This window comes from Xiphophorus couchianus, chromosome 20 (genome assembly GCF_001444195.1).
Source record: "Xiphophorus couchianus chromosome 20, X_couchianus-1.0, whole genome shotgun sequence".
Classification (NCBI taxonomy): Eukaryota; Metazoa; Chordata; class Actinopteri; order Cyprinodontiformes; family Poeciliidae; genus Xiphophorus; species Xiphophorus couchianus.
The window spans coordinates 2,463,262-2,486,110 of NC_040247.1; the positions used below are offsets into that span (position 1 = coordinate 2,463,262).

Here is a 22,849-nt window from a genome sequence, read left to right on the forward strand (position 1 = left end):
AATAGAAATGTTCTTTCAACTCTTATTATGATATATTAAACTTAAAATTACTCAGAAATAAAACTGAAATGCTATTTAATGCATAGTCAACGCTCATACAGCTGCAAAAGTTTCATAATGTTTAATTTTTTTCTCATTTTGCTGTCTTAGAAAATGTGGTGAATTATATTGTGATGTTATGATTCTGCACAGGGAATTTAGGATTCCACCATCTAACAGCCAAAAGCTTGGATTAACAGATGGAATAAATACTCAGGTCATTATTCAGCTAAATTTAAAAAGTGGTTATCTAGAAGTCCTTCAGTGGTTTAGTTTGTTTTTCAGCTGATTTTTTGGAAAGACGCTGGAAATTTTTATGAGTTTTGTTCTGTCTGTATAGAGTGATTAAACTCAGTTAAAATCATTATAAATAGAACTGCTCTGTGAAGTATAATTTCTGGATTTTCTACCCACTGAATGAAGAACAAACATAAAAAATGTTTTAACCAAAAACCAGACACGCACCTGAAGTTTCTGTTAAAGTTTTTAAAGATTTTTATTGAAAGAAACTGATTTGGGGGGGAATAAAAATTTGTTACTTATATGAATTATTGTCATTTTCGTCCATAAAATACCAATATTTCCACTTAACTTTATATTTTGGTCTGCCTGATTATGCATTTTTTATTAAATAATTGTTAATTACTTCTTACTTTTACTTGAAGTAGTGCTACTCTTACCTGAGTACAATTTTCGGCCCACTTCTGGTTATTTTGGAGAACTTTATGAGTTAAAAAAAGAAGCTCTCCAATGAACAAAGTTTGTTATTTTATCTAATCAAATGAACACGTCGTGGCTGAAATGGATTTTCTCCGTCTGGTTCCTACATTCAGCCAGATGGCGTGAGGAGATCCATCGTTCCAGATAAAAGTTAATCAAATAGAAGTGCTTCAAACATCTGACTGGAAAGTTTCCTGGAGGTGTTTGGTTGGATGTAAAGGGGAAATGTGATGACTAAGGTGAGAAAATGTGTCAATTCACTTACAGTGAGTCAAACCCATTAGCCGATGCCAGATTTTGTGAGAGCACGTTTTGTTTTTCTCTAATTTCTGACAAACAGTTGACGGAAGCTGAAATTAGGTGGAGTCACATTTTGAGAGTGTTTTCTCTCAAAAATGTATTAGTCAAAAAGTGACTGTCCTGATTATAGCACTTGGTGTGGACAAAGAGGGAAAGAATGGCATCTTGAGAACAATCACGACGTAAGTACTTACATTCCTATTCTGCCTCATTATAATCCATCCTATTTGCTTTCACAGTCTGTTGGTAGTGTGTGGCTACCAACAGACTAAATATAAATCTATTGCAATCTTAATGAATTCAAGAAAAAATAATTACATTTATCGTGTAATTATAGTTAATTTAAATAATTGATGTTTCTTTTCAGTCCAATGATTAATTTTTCTGAAAACTAGAGCTCCTGTCCACGAGATCAACCGAGAAGAAGTTTTTTTTTTTTAAATAAAAATGTTTCATAATCTTCTGAGCATTAATTATAGATGTAGATATTTGCTCATGTAGATGAGAGTAAAGTTGAGAAGAGGCAGAAAAGAAATGGGTGTGATTCCACATATAGAAGCTATGAAAAAGAAGCAGTTAAGTGGGAGCGGCTGAGGTGCGGCATTTCCCCCAAACTTTCATTATTTCATCATACCAGCCGCACATGCACACATTCTCACACATGAAAAAAGACAGTGATCATACCAGGAAACGTCCCACAGAGGCAACTAAGGCAAACACACACACATGTTTGCGTGACCATCTTTGTGGGGACTTTCCATCAACTTCCATTCATTTCTACAGCCTAAACCTTACTGTAACCCTAACCAACCAAAACTCAATTCACACCTTAGTCCTAAATCTGACCCCTGACCCAAAAACAGCGTTTCCCCTTGTGGGGACCAGGCTTCGGTCCCACAAGGAGCGGTGGGTCCCCACAACCTAGTATGTGTCAGGAAAATGGTCCCCACAAGGTATTAGAAACGCGCGCGCACACACACACACACACACACACACACACAAAGTGTGCCTTCCTCTCGTCACAGGAACTTTGCATTGACTTTCATTCACTTTCATTTATTTCTAACTGTGAGCTTTACCTTCAACCCAAAAACAGCATCTAGTCTGGGAGCAGTTGGTCGTCACAAAGTAGTATTTGTTGGACAAACGGTCCTTAAGGACACACACACACACACACACAATAGTTTGTATTGTGTGTGTGTTAGGACTTTGAGCTGACATCCATCCAAAACTTATGTATTTTCCTGTAATGTCTGTGAAGACAATACCTGATTGAAATAAAGGATTATCTCCTCAGACTTTCAGTGACTTCTACAGGAGCTTCCTGATGATACATTCAATTAAATTATGCAAATCTGAGCAGGTAACAAATTAAAACAATCAAAACTTTTACCCTCAAGGACTAGAACTGGCTAGTCTTATAAGAGACTGTCATTGGTGTGATTTTAAGGCTTACACATAGATTTGGTAACGCCTGCTATTGTAAAGTAACATTTCGGAGGTGACTCAAGTTATCTGATTTTTACTCTGGAACAAATTACTTCCTCAACACCAATTTGGAGAAACAGAAGACAAAGGAAAGATGGATGAAGATGATTCAGTTACAAAAGTGCATTAAATCCCTTCAGTGAGATAAACAACTAAAATTAGAACAGCACAACTTGTCACACTATTATCCCTTCTCATTGTTTTCTGACCTCTTTCAAACGCTCCCAACAAGCTTCACTGACAGGAACAGTTTCAAACAATCGTGCCTGAATACAAAAAATCGTGCCTGAATACAAAAAACTGAGCCTGAATACAAAAAATCGTGCCTGAATACAAAAAATCGTGCCTGAATACAAAAAACTGAGCCTGAATACACGACACAAGGACAAAATTCAAACATTTAACAAAAGTTCAGCTGTGGAAAAATCTGGATGAGCAAACCTTATAAGAGCCATTTTTGCCCTCAGTTCAGAGAAACAAAATTTGTTCAGAGTAACAAAAACTACAAGAATTGAATTATTATTTTGACAATATCTAATCAAGAAAATTTATTTTGTTGTCTTAAACTAAAGAATGATTCTATTCTTGTTTATAATTAAAAAAGGAAGAAAACCAATATATTTTCTTCAATGTAACAACATTTTTAGAAAAACCAAAAGACACTTATGCTTTTCTTACACTTTTAATGCTACTTTGCATGTACTACATGAGAATGATTAGCAAAAATTACTTTAGCATTTATCTTGTCTTTATATTTTTAAACATTGCTCAGTTTTCATTGTGGGTTTTAGCCACTATGGAGGGTCTGAAGAGGTAAATGCAGCTCCGGAGTCACATGTTTTATTGGTTTCCATCTATTCATATGCTTTGTTTTACCTGTTTACTGGTAAATTTAATCTAATTTTGTAAAAATCCTTGTAGAGCATTTTGAATGATCTTGTCATTTTTTACTAAATGTAGGAGAAAGTCTGCAGTGGGTGTAGCTCTAAATATCACCAGTTCTTTTACCTGTAATCAACAAGTGAGATGGTAATGATCCGCATATTTTATACCTTATTAACAAGAATTATGGCTCTTTAATGACAGGCAGTCTGGTGCATTGTCCACCTGCTCTGCCTCCCCTTCAAACACTGAACAAAAATGTAAACACTTTTGTTTTTCGTCCCATTTTTTATGAGCTGAACTCAAGATCTGACATTTCAGCATCTTTTATTGTGGCACACCTGTGCAATAATCATGCTGTCTAATCAGCATCTTGATATGCCACACCTGCAAGGTGGAAAGGCTTACTATCACAGACTTAGACAGATTTGTGAACAATATTTCAGAGAAATTATTATTTTGTTTATATAAAAATGTTTAGATATTTGAGTTCAGCTCATAGAAATGGGAGGAAAAACAAAAGTTGCATGTGAAGTGAATTCAAAAGAAGATTAAGAGAAGACAAAATAAAGAAAGTGAGAAGGAGAAAAAAAGGACAAAGAATAAATTAAAGTCATGATTCACTAGGTGTAAAGAATGGAAAATCATAGGAAAACATGGCGGAACAGTGATTGTATTACACAGCCCATAAATGGGGACGGAAATGACGGAACAATTAGAAGCTGCAGACAGAAACGCAGAACAAACAGAGTTTGGTGTCATTTTGAAGGATGATCTGCTGGTGTGTCGAACCTGTGAGGAGCCGGAATATCATCTACAGACAGGCAGCCGGTAGGACAGAGGCTGGATTATTACATCCTGGAGTAGCTTTAGCCTAGCCTAGCCTAGCCTAGCCTAGCTTCCGGCTGTATACCAGCTCGTTAACACCTGTGTTGTGCGCTACATCTGAACTTAAATATTATATCGTAGTTGTGAACTCTACCATATTAATTGGTGATTTTTATGGTTGGAATAATTGTGGTATTGTGATTTTTTTAAATGAAGTTAACAGTTAAATTATTTATTAAACATTAAATAAGTATTTTTTATATTTGCATAATAAACACTCATTATTTCAAAAGGCAAACATTTGAAATGTAAATATTAATTTGAAATATAGGACTTAAAAGTTAAAGAATTTAAATTAATCATTTTGTTCATTTAACTTGAATCACTTTGTAGGTTGATTCACAGTGGGTTGCTAGTATTTTCTTTTCTGAATAAAATTAATTTGTGTAAACTTAAGTAATGAAGGTCAGTAATATTTATTTTTTTCTTCTTTTTGGGGTAAAAGAAATGTCCAATACACTGATAAATAAATGGAGGGTAGAGGAAGAAAACTGCTTGGTCCTTTAAGTGAATCAGTTGATTAAAAAAATCTGTGTTGGTGTATCTATTTGGAGAAGCTACACAAATTAAAGGGAAACTTGACACTGTGTTTTATATTTTTATTCACTAGAATAATTAAAAAAAAACCAAAACAGCTAGCACTGATTACTTTCAATGTTTTTTTGGTGACTTATCATTGAACATCAGGACTACTGCATATATATTTAATTATACATAATTTTATTGAATAACAATGAAATTGTTATTCAATTTATATTGAATAACAATTGAATAACAATATTAAAATAAGTAAAAAAAACACTGTTTTTTGACTTTTCAGACAAAAAAACACTGTAACACACTGAGAAAACATATATGGAAGTTAACTTTTTAAACCTACAAAAATAAACATAAAGCACTTTAAAGGCAACTGACATAGCAAGGTCTGTAACAGGCTGTAGATAAATCAGCTTCTGACATAAAATGCAGTTTATTATAAAACTGGTTATTTTCAATCTGTTTTTATTAATGGCAGGATGAATTTTGTTGAGCAAATTTAAGTTCATAAAGAAAATTTAAGTTCATAAATAAACCAGAGAAAAACACTTTTTAAAACTACATTTCACAGTTCTTAGGCGTACAAAGTTTTATGGGACCGGTGTGTTTCTGTTCTTGTCAAAAAAATAAATTTCTGATTTCAAAACTTTGCATAGATTTTACACATTTTATTCTCACTGAAAAGAAAACACATCAAATCATTATTATCAGTAAATGTATTAATGCTTGCATCAGCCATCTTGCTTTAAAGGAACGAAGGAAGTGGATGAGAGAAATTTAAGGTTTGACGATGACTGTGCAGCTTTTCTTGATGTCTCTGAACGAAGCGCAGTCAAAGTCGACTAGAAGAGTCCTGTCTCCGCTCCTATAGGGAACGAAATGAAACTTCACACGAACTCGGTTGTTTGGCAGCAGATCTGGGAGTCTGTGAGGACAAAGAAACATTTTTAAAGTAAAAACACAAAATACATGTTTACTTTGCTGACTTATGATTCCCAGAGCATTTAGATTTGCTCAATGGTACAAAGAACTGTTAATATAAAGTCATTGAGGAAGAAAATTGCAGGTTTTATTGATTATTTAACATTTTATGAAAACAGGTCATGTAACTTTTCCCAAAAAAACATGAACATAAGATTTTAAAAAATTATTTTAAGTTTCTGAGCGTCCTTACTGTGTGTTAGTAAAATGTAGATATTACTTTTGTATTTATTGCCAGATTGTTTCCTTTTTTAAGTTAATTAAAAATGTATTGTTGGGAATATTGAGCCAAAATAAAAATTAGCCTCCTTTCTAAACCAAAAACCTTTTACAACTCCTGTGGGTCCTCTTAGTTTGTTTTTTTATTACCATACATAAATGACACACTCATTACAAACTCAATACATTCCTACACACTTGCATTAAAAACACTCACCTGGTTATGAGTTCTCCATTAAAGAGGCCACTTCCTGTCAGGGTCAGACTGCAGTCTCTCAGTATCTCCTTCACTGGATTCTGGAAAAGCACCTCAGCAGTCATTTCCCTGTTCACTCTGCTTTCACCAAACACCTACAATCCAAACACACAATGCATTTCTGCAGTTAGTTAGTGGAAGAAACCTAAAAGCATCTTGTTGTAAGAACCTCCAGATTGATGCTAAACGGTTAGAATATGATGCTTTGTCCTTTTTCAGACAACCTTCACGATTAAATTGATGATAAAAACTGTAAGATACAGTTAAATGTACAAAAATTTCATTTTTCCATATATTATTGGATTCATTCTATCACACTGCGTGACTTTTAGTTCTTCAGAAAGCAGGAACTAAAATCCATAATTGACACCTGCGTATGAATCATCATTTGTGAAAATGCATAATCCATCCGATAAATGAAATTTGGCCAGTTGGATGGATTTGTTGCTTGTTTGTTGCCCCACACCTAATTTACAGTCATAACCAAGTCACAACAAAAACAATCTACTCCTCTGTGATTCAGCCGTAGTTTGAGCTGGTAGTTTTCTGCGTGACTATCAGCCTCTTCCATCATTGTGGAGGGATTTGGTCTCGCTGACATTTGCAGACGTGTTGTGGATTAGAGCAAGCTGTGTCCTGCATAATGACAAAACACCTTCTGGGAAGCCTTCCAAACAAACCACATTGGTTCAAGCTTTTGGTATTATCATGAGTTTAAACATTTAACACCCTGTTTTGCTTTTGTTTTATTTCCGTGACCTCAAGATGAGCGTGCTGGGAGAGATTAACAGCTGTTTGGAAACTTACTTACTAGTCATCATGATTTTACTCACTGTTACTCTTAAATCCAATGGAATAATTATTGTATTTATATTTTTCCATTGCTCTAAGTCAAAGACGCAAAAATGTTATATGCAGTGAAAAGTGATGGGAACATCATGAGAGGAAGGAAAGAATAAAGATGGAAGGAAAATGTGGATATGATCATAATATTTATTCATAAAATGATTTATTTAACAAAACCAAAGGTCAGGGCAAATATTAAAAATAATTTCACTTCAGTCAGAGTTATTCAGGTGTGGAATAATTGGAGGAAGAGATAAAACTGTTTTTTATTGTTAAAATAATGTATATAAAAATCATTTGCTAAATAAATACTATAAGGTTTGATCGGTTTTCTTTGAGTTTGTTTAGCAACTGGAATTCAGTGATATATTTAGAAAACATACAGAAAAGATTATGCTGCTTTGTTTTTATGATGCTTTATATATAATAAAGTGAAGGTTTAGTAAGTTTGTGCTTCTTCCTACACTTTTTTCTGGTCAATACTTTGTGTTCTTGTCATTGATAGGAATTTAAATATTGTTTATCTATTTCTCTGTTAGGAGAAATACTCACGGTGATGGAGATTGGGGGTTTCATCAGCACAATGCGGGTTTCTGCCAGGAACATGTGATTTTTCTTCTGTTGGTCGGTGATCACAGCTGAAATGTTCATGCTCTCACGTCCAATCATGTATTTCTGGTAAGTTGAGAACGGGACCAGGATGGGGACGATCAGATCTGGAGGGACAAAAAGAAAGAAATGGGATCTAAAGTTGATTTTGAGCATATCAAAAGCCTCAAAAACATCAAAAGTCTAAAGAAAAGAATCTGAGATGTTGGATACAGCAGTAACAATTTTATCTTGTAAAAAGCATGGTGGCCCGAAATGCAAAACACTACGACATTAACCGACTACAAATCGCAAAATACCACAGTGGGCAAACTAGAAATTAAGAAAACACAACATTAACTAAGAAAACAGCAAATTAAGAAAATATATTTTATTACATTTATTTATTTATTGTTATGTGTAGCTGTGTTTAGTGAACTGTTGATGTGGTTTGAACTCCAGGGCCACCGTAGTTAGTGTCCATAAAGAGGATGACCTTTGCCGGGCAGCAGCTCCTGCTCCAGCGCCTCACTGAGGATGTTTCCGGCCGGCTGCCCGGTGAACCTCATGGCCTGGACGGCGATGTTGATGGACAGCCTCCTGGTGGCGCTGCTGTCGCTGTTCAGAATCAGCTTCAGACTCACATCCTCGCCGTCCACCGGCTTGGACACCTTCAGCGTCACAAATTGAAAGAAATGGAGACGTTTCGATTCTGCTACTCAGCTTTTTAAAATGAAATCTTTGTTACTCATAATATTGTGGTATTAAATCATAATTTAGTGATTATCAGAATCGCTTGTTCTGTTTATTGTTTAGTTTTTATTAGTTACAGCAGTAGTTCTAGTATCGCGATTATGTATTCATTGGTTTGGTAGTGAATACTCAACAAAAGATAACATTTTCAAAACATTTATCAAATTGTAAACCATTTTCAATAACTACAGGGACAATTTATCATCCAGCAAATGTTGATGACTGTACCTCTTCAAATCGAATGAAGAGTTGTGGTGGCGGCGTTGGACTGCATATTGGATTGTTTGTAGCATTTTCATTGGATCCATTATTCACGTTTGTCCCATTTCCAACTTTCTCATCACCAACACAAGTTTCTCCCTGCCCTTCGTTCTCCAGCCTGGTGAGGGCGTACTGGAAGATGCTTCTCTCCTGTTCTGTTCCTGTGAACATGACGGTTCATTTAATCAGTAAAACTGCATCAAAAATGGGCTTCCTCGATGAATTGCTTACATGTTTTGACTACCAAAGATCACCATTTGAACTGAGAATTCACTGCTTGTTTGTGATTGAAAAATTTGAGAGTTGTGAAAATTATTTGCCCCATTCACAGGATTAAAACCATGCTAGGATATCAGAAATCATCGTTTCAATGAGCAGAGGAATGTCGTAATCCTGTGCAGTGGTGGCCACACTTTCAATAACTTTTAAAACATTTAGTGCACTTATCTTCCTAACATATCACAAACCTGCGGTGTCTGTAAAGAGACGCAGAAAAAAAAATTAACAGCAATAATTTATTCTATTTAGCCTGTTATTAAAAGAAAAATCTTACTTTCACTATGTTACACGTTCATTCACAAATGCCAGCTACTATCTACGTATGTAAAGCTAAATATTTAGTTTCCAAACTAAATATTATAACTTGCAAGTTCAAAATATTTTGTTTGCACATTAAGTATTTCATTCAAAAATAATTATTTAACTTGGATTTAAATATTTAACTTGAAATTCTGTAAGAATAACATGGTGAAAATATGACTTTAAAAAGTGAACACACTTTTTTAATGAAAAGCTAAATAAACTAAGTTATTGCTGTTAAATTTTTTTACTGTGTATCTTTACAAAAGGCAGCCTATATACTGTTACAGCACATTTTTGTTATTTACACGATGAGTATCAATAAGGCTGAAGTTAGCGCATTAGCATTAGCTTGCACTAAATACAATGCTGATATAGCGCTTTCACATTAGCGAAACTAATATTTATGATTATTGCTTTAGCGTAAGCACAGCTACGTTTCTCTCTTTCTTTCTGTTGCAAATTGAATATGTATGTTTTTATTTAATCTTAATTAACAAGAATCCCCACATTAAAAATTAGGATTTCATTAATTTTGTTAAATGAAGACAATCGTTGAGAGTTGAGATTTTAAGTAAGAATCACTTCTGAAAGTAGAACAAAATACTGAAATATAATTGTAATATTTTGATATTACATTGGTACTGTCATAGTGAATGTTTTGGACACAATATTATAGTATGAAGTTATTACATTTAATTGAGCATTCCATCTGTACTAAAGCCTGCTTTGCAGTAATCAGATTAAAAACGGTGATGGAAAAGAGTAGAAACCTTCTTTCTGCTTGTAGCTGTCTGTGATGTTCATCCTGTTGTTGGTGCCGACTGACTTGGTTGAAATGTTTTGCCCGATTTTGATAGAGTCCGTTTCAATGTTTACCATGGAACCATCACGTTTGACCTAAAGGAGCATGCAATAAAAACAGAAGGTGAATATAAGGACCGGCTCAGAAATAATTCAGAGAAGGTTCATGTTTTTCCACTGACCAGCCAGGTTATGCAGTCAGCGTTGACCTCGGCGAAGACAAACGGGATGTCGTATTTCAGGTGAGTGTCTCCGTTCCGGATGGCTGAGACTGGAGCCGGGCCGCAGCAGAACATACCTGCATGAGTAAAATAACACTAGAGGTTTATTCCTCTTAGATAAGATAAGAGAGATAAGATAAGATTTATTTGTCATTGTCATCAACAGATTACAGATTGAGATTTGCTCGACTCGAGTTAAGATGCAGGTTATGTGTATATACATAATATACCAAGATAAAGAAATAAATAGTACAAAATGAGAATAAAGAGACATCAGAAGATGGTTGCAGCGCCTGGAGGTGTCGCAACAGAATTGACATTTTTAACAAAGTGGTGTCAAGAGCAGAAGTTCTTATGCCTTTGAATTTAGTGCCATGATTGCCATCGGGTAAAAACTGTTTTTTAGGCGATTTGTCCTGGTTTTTATTGCTCTGTATCTCTTGCCTGATGGCAGCAGCTGGAAGAGACCATGGCCAGGGTGTGAAGAGTCATTTAAAATGTCCAAAACTTTCTTGTGGAGCCTGGAAGTGTGAATCTGTTCCATAGTGGGGAGGGGGCAGCCTATGGTTCTCTCTGCTGCCCTAACAACCCTCTGGAGCGCCTTCTTGTCCGCTGATGTGCTGCTGCCGTACCAGACACACAGACCGTACGTGAGCACACTCTCTATGGAGCAGTGATAGAAGGCCTGCAGCAGGTCTGAGGGGAGATGGTTCTTCTTGCGTATTCTCAGAAAGTACAGTCTCTGCTGTGCCTTCTTCAACAGCTCCTTGGTGTTGGTGCTCCAGGTTAGCTTGTCCTCCAACTCCATGCCCAGAAACCTGAACACTGGGACCCTCTCCACACAGGTCCCACTGATGGTGAGAGGCTGGATGTCCGTTTTGTTCTTCCTGAAGTCGATCACCAGCTCCTTTGTTTTGGAGGTGTTGAGGAGCAGGTTATTGACTTTGCACCACTCTGACAGCCGCTGCACCTCATCCCTGTACTCCAGCTCCCCCTTCCCGCCTGAGATGAGACCAACAACAGTCGTGTCATCTGCAAACTTTATGATCTTGTTGCTGAGGTGGTTGGAGACACAGTCATGAGTGTAGAGGGTGTAGAGAAGTGGGCTGAGCACACAACCCTGTGGCGATCCGGTGTTCAGGCTCAGAGCAGTGGAGGTGTGGGGGTCCAGTCTGACCCTCTGAGAGCGACCTGTTAGGAAGTCCAGGATCCAGCTGCAGGTGGCTGATGGGAGCCCAAGGTTTGCTAGCTTGGACACCAGACGTTGGGGAAGTATAGTATTCTTCACTTCCATCAGCCTTACACTTTGATACAAATCAAATTAAATCAGTCAACATAATTTTAAGTGTTGAAATAGCGCAGCCTGTTTTTTTAATAAAATTAAAAGTTCAAACGTAAAACTTAACAAGACACATAATCACACTGCAAAAACACACAAAGTAATTTTTGTTTAGTTTCTAGTGCAAATATCCAAATACACTTGAAATAATACAAATTAAGTACTAGTTCCATTGGCAGATTATTTTACTTATAGCAAGACAATTTCCCATAAGTTAATAATAATCTACCAATGGAACCAGAACTTTTTCATCAATATTAAGGAATTATTGATTTAGAAGAAACTCTTATATATCTTATATCTTGCTGAAAAGCTACTTGTAGGTTTTGTCTTATTTCAAGCGTAATAAGATATCTGTACTATAAATTAGACCAAAACATACTTGGTTAAAAATAGTTTTTGCAGTGTAAACTTTACATCATTTAACATCAGATTGAACAATTCTGGCAAGAAGAGATCCAGGTGATCAGAGGAAAGTTTGAAAAGACACGTCTATAGATACAGGTTTGATCGTACCGTCACTCTTTTCCTGTGGAGTTGGGTCCAAAACCTGCCAGCCGTCATATTTACCGTCTTTCGCCAGGTCGGGTCGCCTCATCCAGCCCTCGACCCAGACATGATAATTCCTTAAAACAACATTCACAGATTTTATGAAAGCAGCTCAGACTCAAGCAGCTTTATGGCCTTTGTCACATACAGTATTTTGTTAATTTCTATTACTAATGTGTGCAAATTCTTCTCCATATTCTGCTAATGTCCAAAAAACCACAATTTGGCAATTGCGGTGTTTCCATTAAAAAAGAAATTCAGTTAAAATCACGCGTGAATAAGCTTGTTCATGCAAGAAGTCATTAAAAATCATGGCAGTGATGGATGTAAACAGTAGCATGAGATGTATTTATAATTCAGCCATGGTGGCGCTAGCGCTCTTCATCTATGAGCCAATCAGAGGTGATGTCAGTGTCTTATTCAGGCGGTGGAGCGACAAGCCCCGCCTACTTCGGAGCGGCTGTGTATGCAGCATGTTGGGGAAATTTTACAGAAGAGCAATGGATTCAACACATAGCTCTTCTGCAGCTGGACTGCCTCCGGACAATGGAGCCAGGCCAGCTGCAGATTGTCCGAAAGAAACAAAACAAACAATCATCCTCTGACTACTTCCTGTTATCTTCAGTGTTTCCGCCAGTAGTAACATCTTTACCTTAAACATTACTTTTTTTTCACAATTAGTTTAAGCAAATTTATTTTTTGCAATTTTATGGGTAATGGAAACGCAGCTATTGTTATAATCTTACTTCTGTAAATTTATTGTTTTACCATTCTTTCTGTTTCTTTTACTCCAGCTTCCAAAGGCTAAAATCCAAAGTTTGTTCTGTCACTATTTGTTTCACTGACTTTAGGAAGAAGGCAAATAAAACATATGGACTATGCATCGATTTAAATCCTCCATGTGTGAAGCTTCTCACCAGACGCTGTCTTTGGACTCTTTCTCTCTCACTCCGTAGTCAGCGTAGTAAGTGTCGACAGTCAGATTCTTGTTGGTGTCGTGAGCCGACTGGTAGTTGGTGACGACGCGGCAGGGAATGCCCAGCAGACGCATCACTGCAGCCACGCATGAAAAACATCATAAAGATGCTTCAACAGCTATTTTGGTTTTATTTGTGGAAATCAAAAGTTACATTTATAGACAGACACTCATTTTTGGAGAAATGTCATTTTAGTTTGGAGGTTTTCAATAAATATTTGAGCCACATTTTCAGGGTCGAAGGGTTTTACAACAAACAAAAGTTGTTTGCAATTGCTGTGTTTTTGATTTTTTCTCTAATACTTTGGTCACAATTACAAATACGGGCCCAAATACATCTAATCTTTCTGTAAATGTCCTTTGCTGTTGCCAATAAACATCTTATAAAATATCAATTAAAATACTATTTAAATTGGAGGAATATTACCTGAACACATGACAGCAGCATACACCCAGCACTGTCCGTACTTCACAGAGCTGAAGACGGAGTTGGACCATTTTTTAAGGATGGCGTAGCTTCCGCTCCAGTGAGTGGGCGGGACCCCGCCTCTGAAGTCCATTCCCCATTGGCCCTTCAGGATGCCGCCCCCATTTTCACTGTTAATCTGGAAGAACAATTGAAAAAAAAACAAAAATCGTTTTTATTCTCAGGAAAGCAACACTATGGACCTAACTTAATGGACCTTTTAGAGTAAAAATAAAACATAAAAATGTACTTTAGGAGCTTGTCTTAAATTTCTGGATTCTCTACCTGCTGAATGAAGAACATGTTTTAACCAAAAATTCCCCGGACACACAACTGCAGTTTTTGCTAATTTTATATCAAAAAACTGATTTGGAATTTTTTTCTTTTGGCTAATTTTGTTATTTTTTTATAACATATGAATTATTGTTATTCTGGTCTTTAAAATACCAACATTTCTACTTAACTTTAAGTTTTGGTTTGGTTTATTTTTAAACATTAAATGATTGATAATTTGAACCGTTTTTATCAAAACGTTTTTTGGTAAAAAGTGGCATGGATACCAAGTTGACCACTAGGTGTCAGTATAGTGTCAAGGCCTGGCGGCATTTGGTCCGATTAATTAATGATCAAACAGTATGAGACTTTCACCAATTTAAATTGACATGAGGGATATTTTTAATTCCTCTTTTTTGAGATTTGTCCAAATTTCAAATAATTCATCTTTCCATTAAAATAAACAATTTCAGTCAAAGATTTTCCTGTATTTTATTAATGTTAAACAAATGCATCGCAGAAAAGGCATAACTGATATTGTGAATTAAAGTTGAAAATTTTGGACTTCTCTCTCTCAATTTTAAACAGTTAGTCTGTAATATTAAATGTTTCAAATATTTTAAGTGAAAGTATTTTCTGTAATATTTAACTTTATTTGCTACAGGTAGATTTCATGTCACATTTCATATTCACAGCATGGTGCAAGCGGAAAGATGTAAACAGTGTTTCTGTTTTATTAATTTAAAAATAAATATAGATAGGTAATGTTTTTAACAGAATAACTTATATTAAACTATTAATACAAAATACATTAAAGTTTTACTTTAGTTTACTGGGAAAGTAAATGTATTTTCCAATAAAAATGAAATTCTGGCTAAAACTCAAACACAAACGAAACTAAACTGTGTTTAAGTGTTTTTGTAATCTGTTCTAAACCCAGATTGTATTATTCTGAAGCATCACAGCATGATTACAAAATGTTTTCATATGTATAAAAATAGAGACTGTTGCCCACCATGCATGTGACGACACGGCTGACGTAGATGGGGTTACAGCGAGCGGAAACGTCGTCAGCCGGGTCCTGCTTGTGTTTCACGTTGTAGTCGAGTATTTTCATGCAAATCTTCACCATATCCTCTTCAAACTGGAAAACAAGTGAGAGACAGATGACCTTTAATCTAGTTTACAACAGAAAATGTAAATAAATGTTCAATTATAACAGTAATAAAGTATGACTACCTGTCCGAAGTCCCAGTGAGTTGGATCAATGTACTTATCAACTCCTTTGTAGATTATGCCGTGTTCATTCATCACGTACTCTTGCCTCTCGGCCTCATCTGGCAGAAAGACCCAATCCTCTGCACAAAAAAAGAAAACGATTCGGAATTAATATTAGCAGGTACAAAAAAATGTTGCATTAACATTAATAAATATAACAATTATGAAATGTATCCAATAATTTGAGAAAACATAGCTGTATAAGAGTGAAAATATTTTTAAAAACCTTTGGTAATGTAGTAACACAGAAAACCATAAACTAAAACACAGCATGGGAATGCATTTCTGAGTTTTATTAAAATAATATGAGCTCATTTTCTTATTTGGTCTTAACTATCCTGTCTGAAAAATCAACCTTTTCAACATTTTGTTAAAAAGTAAGGCAGAGAAAAAGTAAAAATATATATTTATTTTGTTTCTTTTGTACAAAAAAAAAAGAAAAAATCTATTTTCTCTTTTTACAATTCAGTTTCCAATTTTCTTAATACTTCTATATGGTACATAAACTTAAAGACTTACGCAGCTTTTTAAACATTGGTTTCATTTTCTCTATTTAATTTAATGAATTTTGGAGGTAAACAGGCACAAAAATGTCTAACCTCCACACTAAAATTATAATAAAACTGTTGTATGAAAGCTTATTGCACATCCCATTCTAACTGATTAATTCCTGTTTGAACCAGTTGACTCTGACATTAAGTAAAAATAACTTTAAGATAAATAACTTAATCTTTGACTTATTAACAATGAGCAGAATATGTAAAAATATTTTAAAAATCATGTATTGTTAGAAGGAGTACAAAAAGACAATAGAAGAAGACAGAAGTGTTTTTGTTTTCTAAACTGAGAAAATTGGGGGGAAAATCTTACAAGAACAAAATGGATAAAGGACTGAATGACCAGCATGTCTAACCCCCCAAAGTTTGGACACTTTGGTGTTGGGCAGAGACCAAAAACCTACCAGGACACCAGGGGTTGAAAAGCACAGAAAGGGTTGCCAGGTCCCTCTCCTCCTCCCCCAGTTTGGCAGACATCTTGTACTCCCCCACCGGACAGGCAGCTGGAGGCGTGATGGCCAGCACCAACACTCCCGTTTCAGGACTGGAGCTCCGCTGAAGCTCCGCTCTCCAAACCGCCTTAGCAGAACCAGAACGTTGGACTTTGTCTGGGACCCCAAACCGCGACATTGACCCCAGGTTTTCAGACGGATGTTCTCCTAGAGAGAGGAAGTCAGGCAACAGCATTTCATGTTAAATCTGTGTAAACAGATCGCAACTTAGTCTGTTTGATTTTCTAAGCTGCATATAAATGATGGAATAAAAGGCCGACCTGTCACAACGGTCATGGTGAGCTGATCGAAGGCGGGTCTGAAAGGTGGTGCCAGTCGGAGGGTTAGCTTGAAGGCTTGGCCTCGTCTCACAATCAGCTCCTTCACTGAGATTTCACTGGTGCGATGCTCTTTGTTGTTGGTCTCACTGTGCAGGTCGAGTCCGATAAAAACTGAAAGGAAAACAAAACGTTTAAAACTGTGGCACAAATCAATCCATCAAGTTTGTCTGTATAGCAAATTTCAGCAACAAGGCAGTTTAAAATTCTTTATGTCATAAAAACACAAAATAAAAAGTAATCAAAAGACAGTCAGCAATTAAGAAACCAGAAACAAACGAAACATTTTGATGAATGCCATCATCAAAATCATCAATAAACATCAACATATTTGATGTTTATTGTTTATTGATCATAGATCAACTATGATTCAATTATCATGGTTGGAAAAGTGACTTTGTGAGGTTTGTTTTTAGCTTTGATTTAAAGGAACTCAGTGTTTCGGCTGTTCTGCAGTTTTCTGGAAGTTTGTTCCAGATTTGTGGTGCTTAGAAGCTGAATGCTGCTTCTCCAAATGTCATTGTAAACTATTTTTACAGCCATAACTTCATGAACCTCGTCCATGGAGAGGAAAGTAAAAGTGCTTCACCCTTTCTTACTTGATTGTGTGTTTGTCACTTTATTTAACTTAAATAAATACCAGACATAGATAACTCGGGTAAAATGCAGCAGTTTAACAAAGGCTTTTAAAAGATCTAAATGCTGTGGTGTGGAAATTGCTCCCACCCATTAGCTGTGATGTGTCATATCTTGAAAATCTGCATTCAGTTTCCACACCCGGCCAGATCACGGCCACACCAGTTATCAATCAAGAAAACATTTCAATAGCATCTCCCTGACTAAAGAGACAACACCTAAAATCTTTAAAATTTAGGAATTAATGTGTCACAAAATAGCTGACATCTACGGGCCTGAAAAAAAGTCCAGAGAACCAGAGAGAGTCAAACGGTGAAAACGTTGAACTGTAGTGAACTTTCTGAGTCTGATCATAATCACCCAAAAATCACAGCGAGAGCGACAGCCAAAGACCTGCAGGCGTCACTCGTATGGAGCTAAATTGGTGGCATAAAGTTTGTTACATCAAAAAAATTTGAAACTGAAAATTATTTTGATGCTGAAATGTCTTTTTACTGAAAATAAATATTTTAAACTTAAAATAAGGATGTGAAACAGGAAAATAATGTTAAAAACTACTTTTCATATTCAAGGTCTTATTTTCAAATGTTTGTTTTTCAATCTCTAATTTGTTTTTAGTTTCAAGACTTTTTAAAATAAACTTTATGGCCCCAATTTAGCTCCGTACACTAGCCTTATTTAGGGTCAGAGTTCATGCCTCCACTGCAGCGCCACAGGTCGTAGTTTCATGTTGAAAATCCCATATTGAAAAAGAACATTCATCTCTGTTTTGCCCGAAGACATCTTGTTCCCAAAACCTTTGGGAACTTTTAGCGTCATAAAAAGGAACATCAAACCGCTGGTAAAATATGTTGGTAGATTGATGGTAGATTTACTGCCTGACATGGAAGATGTGTGAAATGGATCCACCAGTCCAAAACACGTCACCTCTTAATAGCTGGAAGAAACAAAATAAAGACTGTAGTGGGGCCTAGTCAAAGGCCTGACCTAAATTGATTAGACATGCTGTGGCTTTAACTTCAAAAGCTGGTTTATGCTTGTAAATCCTCCAAAGTGGCTGAATTCCAACAAGTCGGTGAAGATGAGCAAACCACAATTCCTCGACAGCAGCGTAAAAAAAACGTGCGGCTGAACCAGTTATACAGTTTAATTTTTTATAAACGCGTTCATTTAAACACGTTATCTTTCACAAACATACAAACTAGAAGAAACAACAAACTTTTTCTCAGCAATAAGTCTCTTTAATTATACTGATTATGTGTTGGTTAAAAACTTGAACTTTGAGAGGCGAAACTTTGATGAACTAAGTTTGATGAAGGTTTCACACCTTAATCCGTTATGTATAATTCAACAAATCTGTTTGGATTTAGAGAGGGAGTGGAAAGATCTGGATTTATTTTATTGAATGAAAAGCCAAATGACGTTGTGCAGCATTCTGGGTGTTGGTTCCTTAAATCCATGTACATGTGAACAAGGCATGTTCCAGCAGGAAATAATGCTGGGAAAGACACCAACACGCCTCGCATGTAGGCTTCTGAGTAACAGCCTGGAGGCGTTAGCATGTTCCATAGCATGTTGGCATGTTCCACACATGGGAGGAAACCTGAGAAAACCTATACTTTAACTCATCATCTTCGTTAATTAATTACAGGAAATTTTAAAGGTCTAAATTATTTATTTGGAATCTGTTTTCTGAACGAGTGTTGGGGCAGAATCTGACGAGATGCTCAGAGTTTAACAATCCTGATATAAAATTAAATGCTTGACAGAACAAGTCAGAGTAAATCTGTAAACCGTTTTTCCAGCGTCGCTACATGTTCTAGAAGAATATGACGTAGAAACCGGTTTGTTTTCTTGCTGTGAAGCATTTTGGATCTAACCGTCTCCAGGTGGATGAACAACAACCTCAACTTAACCTAAACGCTGTAAATCATCATAAAACAAAACATTTTCGTTTATTTATCAATACAGCTGAGGATCAAAATGTGTTTGAATTTATAATTATTGCCATTTAATAAAAAAATGAAATGATTGATTATGAAGCATAAGGATAATTAATTGTTTTTTTTAATTGAATGCTAAACAATCGCTGCTTGTGGTTTGTGTATTTTCCAGGCACATATTGCCATTTTATACCACTATGTTGTTATAAAAATGCTGTTCATATAAAACATAACTTAAAAGAAACTTGACTTTTCAATCTGACTCCTGGAAATTAGGCCTCTGTCTCTTTAAGAAGCTCCTGCTCTTCCTAACACTCTGACTTCATCAGTTTGCGACCGTTCTACGGAGCAGTGGACTGAGAAGTAGCTTGTATGATAAGTTCAGCAGATGTGCAACTTCACCAGGTGTTTGCTAGTTGCTGCTGCCGCTAGTCTGAAGGAACTGAGTCTGAAAGCTGCTCTGTGAGGAGACTGCAGCTCCACGGAGGAGCTTTGTGGATTCAAATTGTGACATTTCTTCAATGGTAGAAAACAGAAAGTAGTATATAAAATAGTATATAAAAGTAGAAAACATTCAGGATTGTTGCAAATTTTCCAATAAGTTTCCATTTTTATCATTTCACTCCATATTTGTCAGGAAAAAGCCTCAGTTTAGATTTATTGTGCTGAAGAATTAACAATCAGCATCTGGAAATGACAGATGCAGATATATTTATCTTTTCTTTAATCATGCCCTGACTAAAAACCTTCACATTAAATCATTGCGTACAACAATGACTTCACCTTACAGTAGTATTTATTCAGAAAGCAGAGACTGCGTTATTTTCTGTTTCCATAGAAACCTCAACAAATCACCTGGCTCACCTTCTGGGTGTGTTCTGTAATTATTGGCATCTGTATGTGGGAAGGGCAAATAATACACACATCTTTGTGTTGTAGTCATGTGTCACCAGAGTTTATTTGTGAATTAAACTTGTGCAATTAAACACAAACAAGCCTGGAAAAAGTTTCTGTAATGGATTGAAAATAATTCTGAAAGTTTTATGTCTTTGAGCTACATGAGGTTTGTCTCTAAATGTAGTCTGTTGAGAAAGAAACATTTTCAGTAAGTTTAAGAAAGATCCTAACATAAAAAATAGAGATGATATTAAGAACATTGACACAGATGAAAGAAGAAGTAAAGAGTTTAAAAAACAGTTCCAGACTTTCATAATGTAACTCTTGCTAAGTTTGGATATTTGTGATGCTTGTGTTTGTCAGTCACCAGTTTTCAGGGTTGCAAGTTTTGGAAACCTCTTGTGAACAAAAAGCTGAGAAAAGTGTGAGCTACTAAATGAAATAAATAAATACGTAAGTAAAACGCAGCGAGCAAAAAATGTGCCATCATTTACAAAAGCAAAGCATTGATTGTTTAGTCTAAAGTTCATGATTTCCTGCTTCAGAGCTGTTGGGTTGTCATCATGTCGGCACAAACAGCATCGATTTTAACAGATTCTTATTCCATGTAAATTATTTAACATTTTAAGCAGATGACTTTGGTTTCCTCCTTCAGGCTGAGATCCCACTGAGACAAGATTGGTTAGGAAGAGCTGTAACTGTAAAACAGCTTTCTGGAAACAACGTGATCCAAAAACAACATTTATTTTTTATTAGTGCGTCAGATTAAAGTTTAGCACAATATAACACACTTCTGATTTATCTGTTGCTACAGTTACAGGCGGTTCACACAGAGCTCAGTCAAATGTCTCTGAAAGACAAGAGAAAATCAACGACAATGTTTTTAGAGCATACCTGAGTTTGGATAGTTCAGAGTCCAGTCAACCTTCATTTTCTCTCTTTGCAGAATTTTCTCTCTTGTAATGAAGAAACGGCTGAATTTGCTGTAGCAGGAACACGACTGCAAGCAACGCGATGCACAGGTGGATTTAGACGTCCCTGTTACACCCAACCACTTTTAGTTTCCTGAAGGGTTGTGCAACCTCATTACAAATTCTCTGAGAGTCTGCCAAGCAAAACATTTCAGTGACGTATGTTTTTTCAGTTCGCTCCGGGTTGAGTCAGAACTTTTTTAAAATAATACTAAAGCAGCTGTAGTGTCACTAGAACAGAAAAAAAAGATAAATGATAAGATTTAAAGACCGTACCTGAGTTCAGGTCGCTGAACTTATTCAAGTGAAACTTTCCCTCTTACATTAAAAAAACACTTAAAATTTGTTCCAGCAGACAAACATCTGCAAACTGAGAGATGGACAGGCGGTTTTCATAAACCTGTGACACCCAGAGAGATGCGTGTTGCAGCCTCATTAAAATGTCTGAAATCACGCCATGCAAGACGACACTGACGTCTGTCTTAAGGATTACTCTCCCACTGAGTTACTAGGGTTGCCACCTTTCAGAAATTAAAATAAGGGACGCAAACCAAGGCCCGTGTCGTCTTACTCTCCTCAAGTGGGTTGGCCACTGCAGTGATAGACAATATTTTAATGGAGTTTTTGTTGTAAAAAAGTGATTCATAGAACAATCATTTATACATAGAATTGGTTTAGAGTGCCCAAAATTGTACTCCAATCAGAGTAGCATACCTTGAACACGTTTTTACTGAAGTAGATTTACTTAAGCTGTAATTCTTTTCACGGTGTGAAAAGTATTTAGTAAAAATCTACTGAAATACTCAGTAACTGATCATCACATCTTAATATTCAAAAATGACAACTGCCAAAATGTAAAAGTTATGTGAAAATTCTGGTATTTTAAAGAGTATTACCAAAATATTTATACAAGTAAGGAGTTAGGTTTGGAGGCTTCTAGACCAAATTTACTACTGGGGCCAGTGTGGTCAGAGATTTTTCATGGCGACACTTTAAAAGAAATGAAAAAAAACAAAAACAAAACAAAAACAGAGCAATATTTCCTCTTTGGATCATTTAACCCAGTGGTTCTCAATGTGTGGGGCGCGCCCCCTGGGGGGGCGCAGTGCCATTGCGGGGGGAGGTGGGAAGCAGTATGGATGAAAAAAAAAAAGTTACACAAAAGTGTTTCACTGTAAAGATGGTCTGTAGTTTGTTTGTTGCAACCTGAAGTGTGAAAGTGTGAGTTTGAAAACAAAATATGTGTGTAGGTTTATGTCTGGTTGAACGATGTCTGTGCCCACTTGATTTTTTTCTTCTTTTCTTTTTTGGGGGGAATTTTATTGTAATCCGTGGGGGGCGGGGGGAAGAAGCTCAAGTAGACAGATTTTCTACTTGAGCATCCCGTTGAATCTGTCAACGGGATGCATTTGTCCAAATAATTCTTAATCTTTTACGGTACAGCGACAACATATGGAGCCGCAAGGCAAATGAAAGGTTTCGTAGTTTGAGACCATTTTGATCTTACATCAGAAAATAAGGCATTGGTTATCACTTCGTTATTGTTTCATCCGGTTCTTTTCAGTTTCTACTTGATCTATCTGAATCCAAATTCAGCTGAAATTGACTCTTTATGTTCTGCAGGTTAAGTGTTGCAAATTATGATGTTTGGAAGCTAGGACAAGGTAGAAGCTCAAGTAGACAAAGAACTCTTAACAGCGTTTATTCATAACTCGCTCAGCAGTACAGTAACATCCCTATTCCTTTCCTCCCTCTTATCTCTTCTCTCTCCTC

General features: G+C 36.1%; 1 protein-coding gene across 1 annotated transcript; it reads right to left on the bottom strand.

The window, feature by feature from the left end:
• Positions 1-5,322: 5,322 nt before the first annotated feature.
• On the bottom strand, positions 5,323-21,165 carry LOC114136121 (protein-glutamine gamma-glutamyltransferase 6-like). Its single transcript, XM_028003916.1, has 15 exons — positions 21,000-21,165; positions 16,573-16,743; positions 16,205-16,459; positions 15,205-15,323; positions 14,981-15,109; positions 13,654-13,831; positions 13,168-13,303; positions 12,218-12,327; positions 10,324-10,439; positions 10,111-10,237; positions 8,726-8,919; positions 8,241-8,415; positions 7,709-7,872; positions 6,272-6,405; positions 5,323-5,779 (listed from the first exon to the last, which is right to left on the bottom strand). Exons 1-15 carry the CDS (start codon positions 21,034-21,036, stop codon positions 5,632-5,634), a joined length of 2,193 nt encoding a protein of 730 aa, XP_027859717.1. The 5' UTR covers positions 21,037-21,165; the 3' UTR covers positions 5,323-5,631.
• Positions 21,166-22,849: the final 1,684 nt, after the last annotated feature.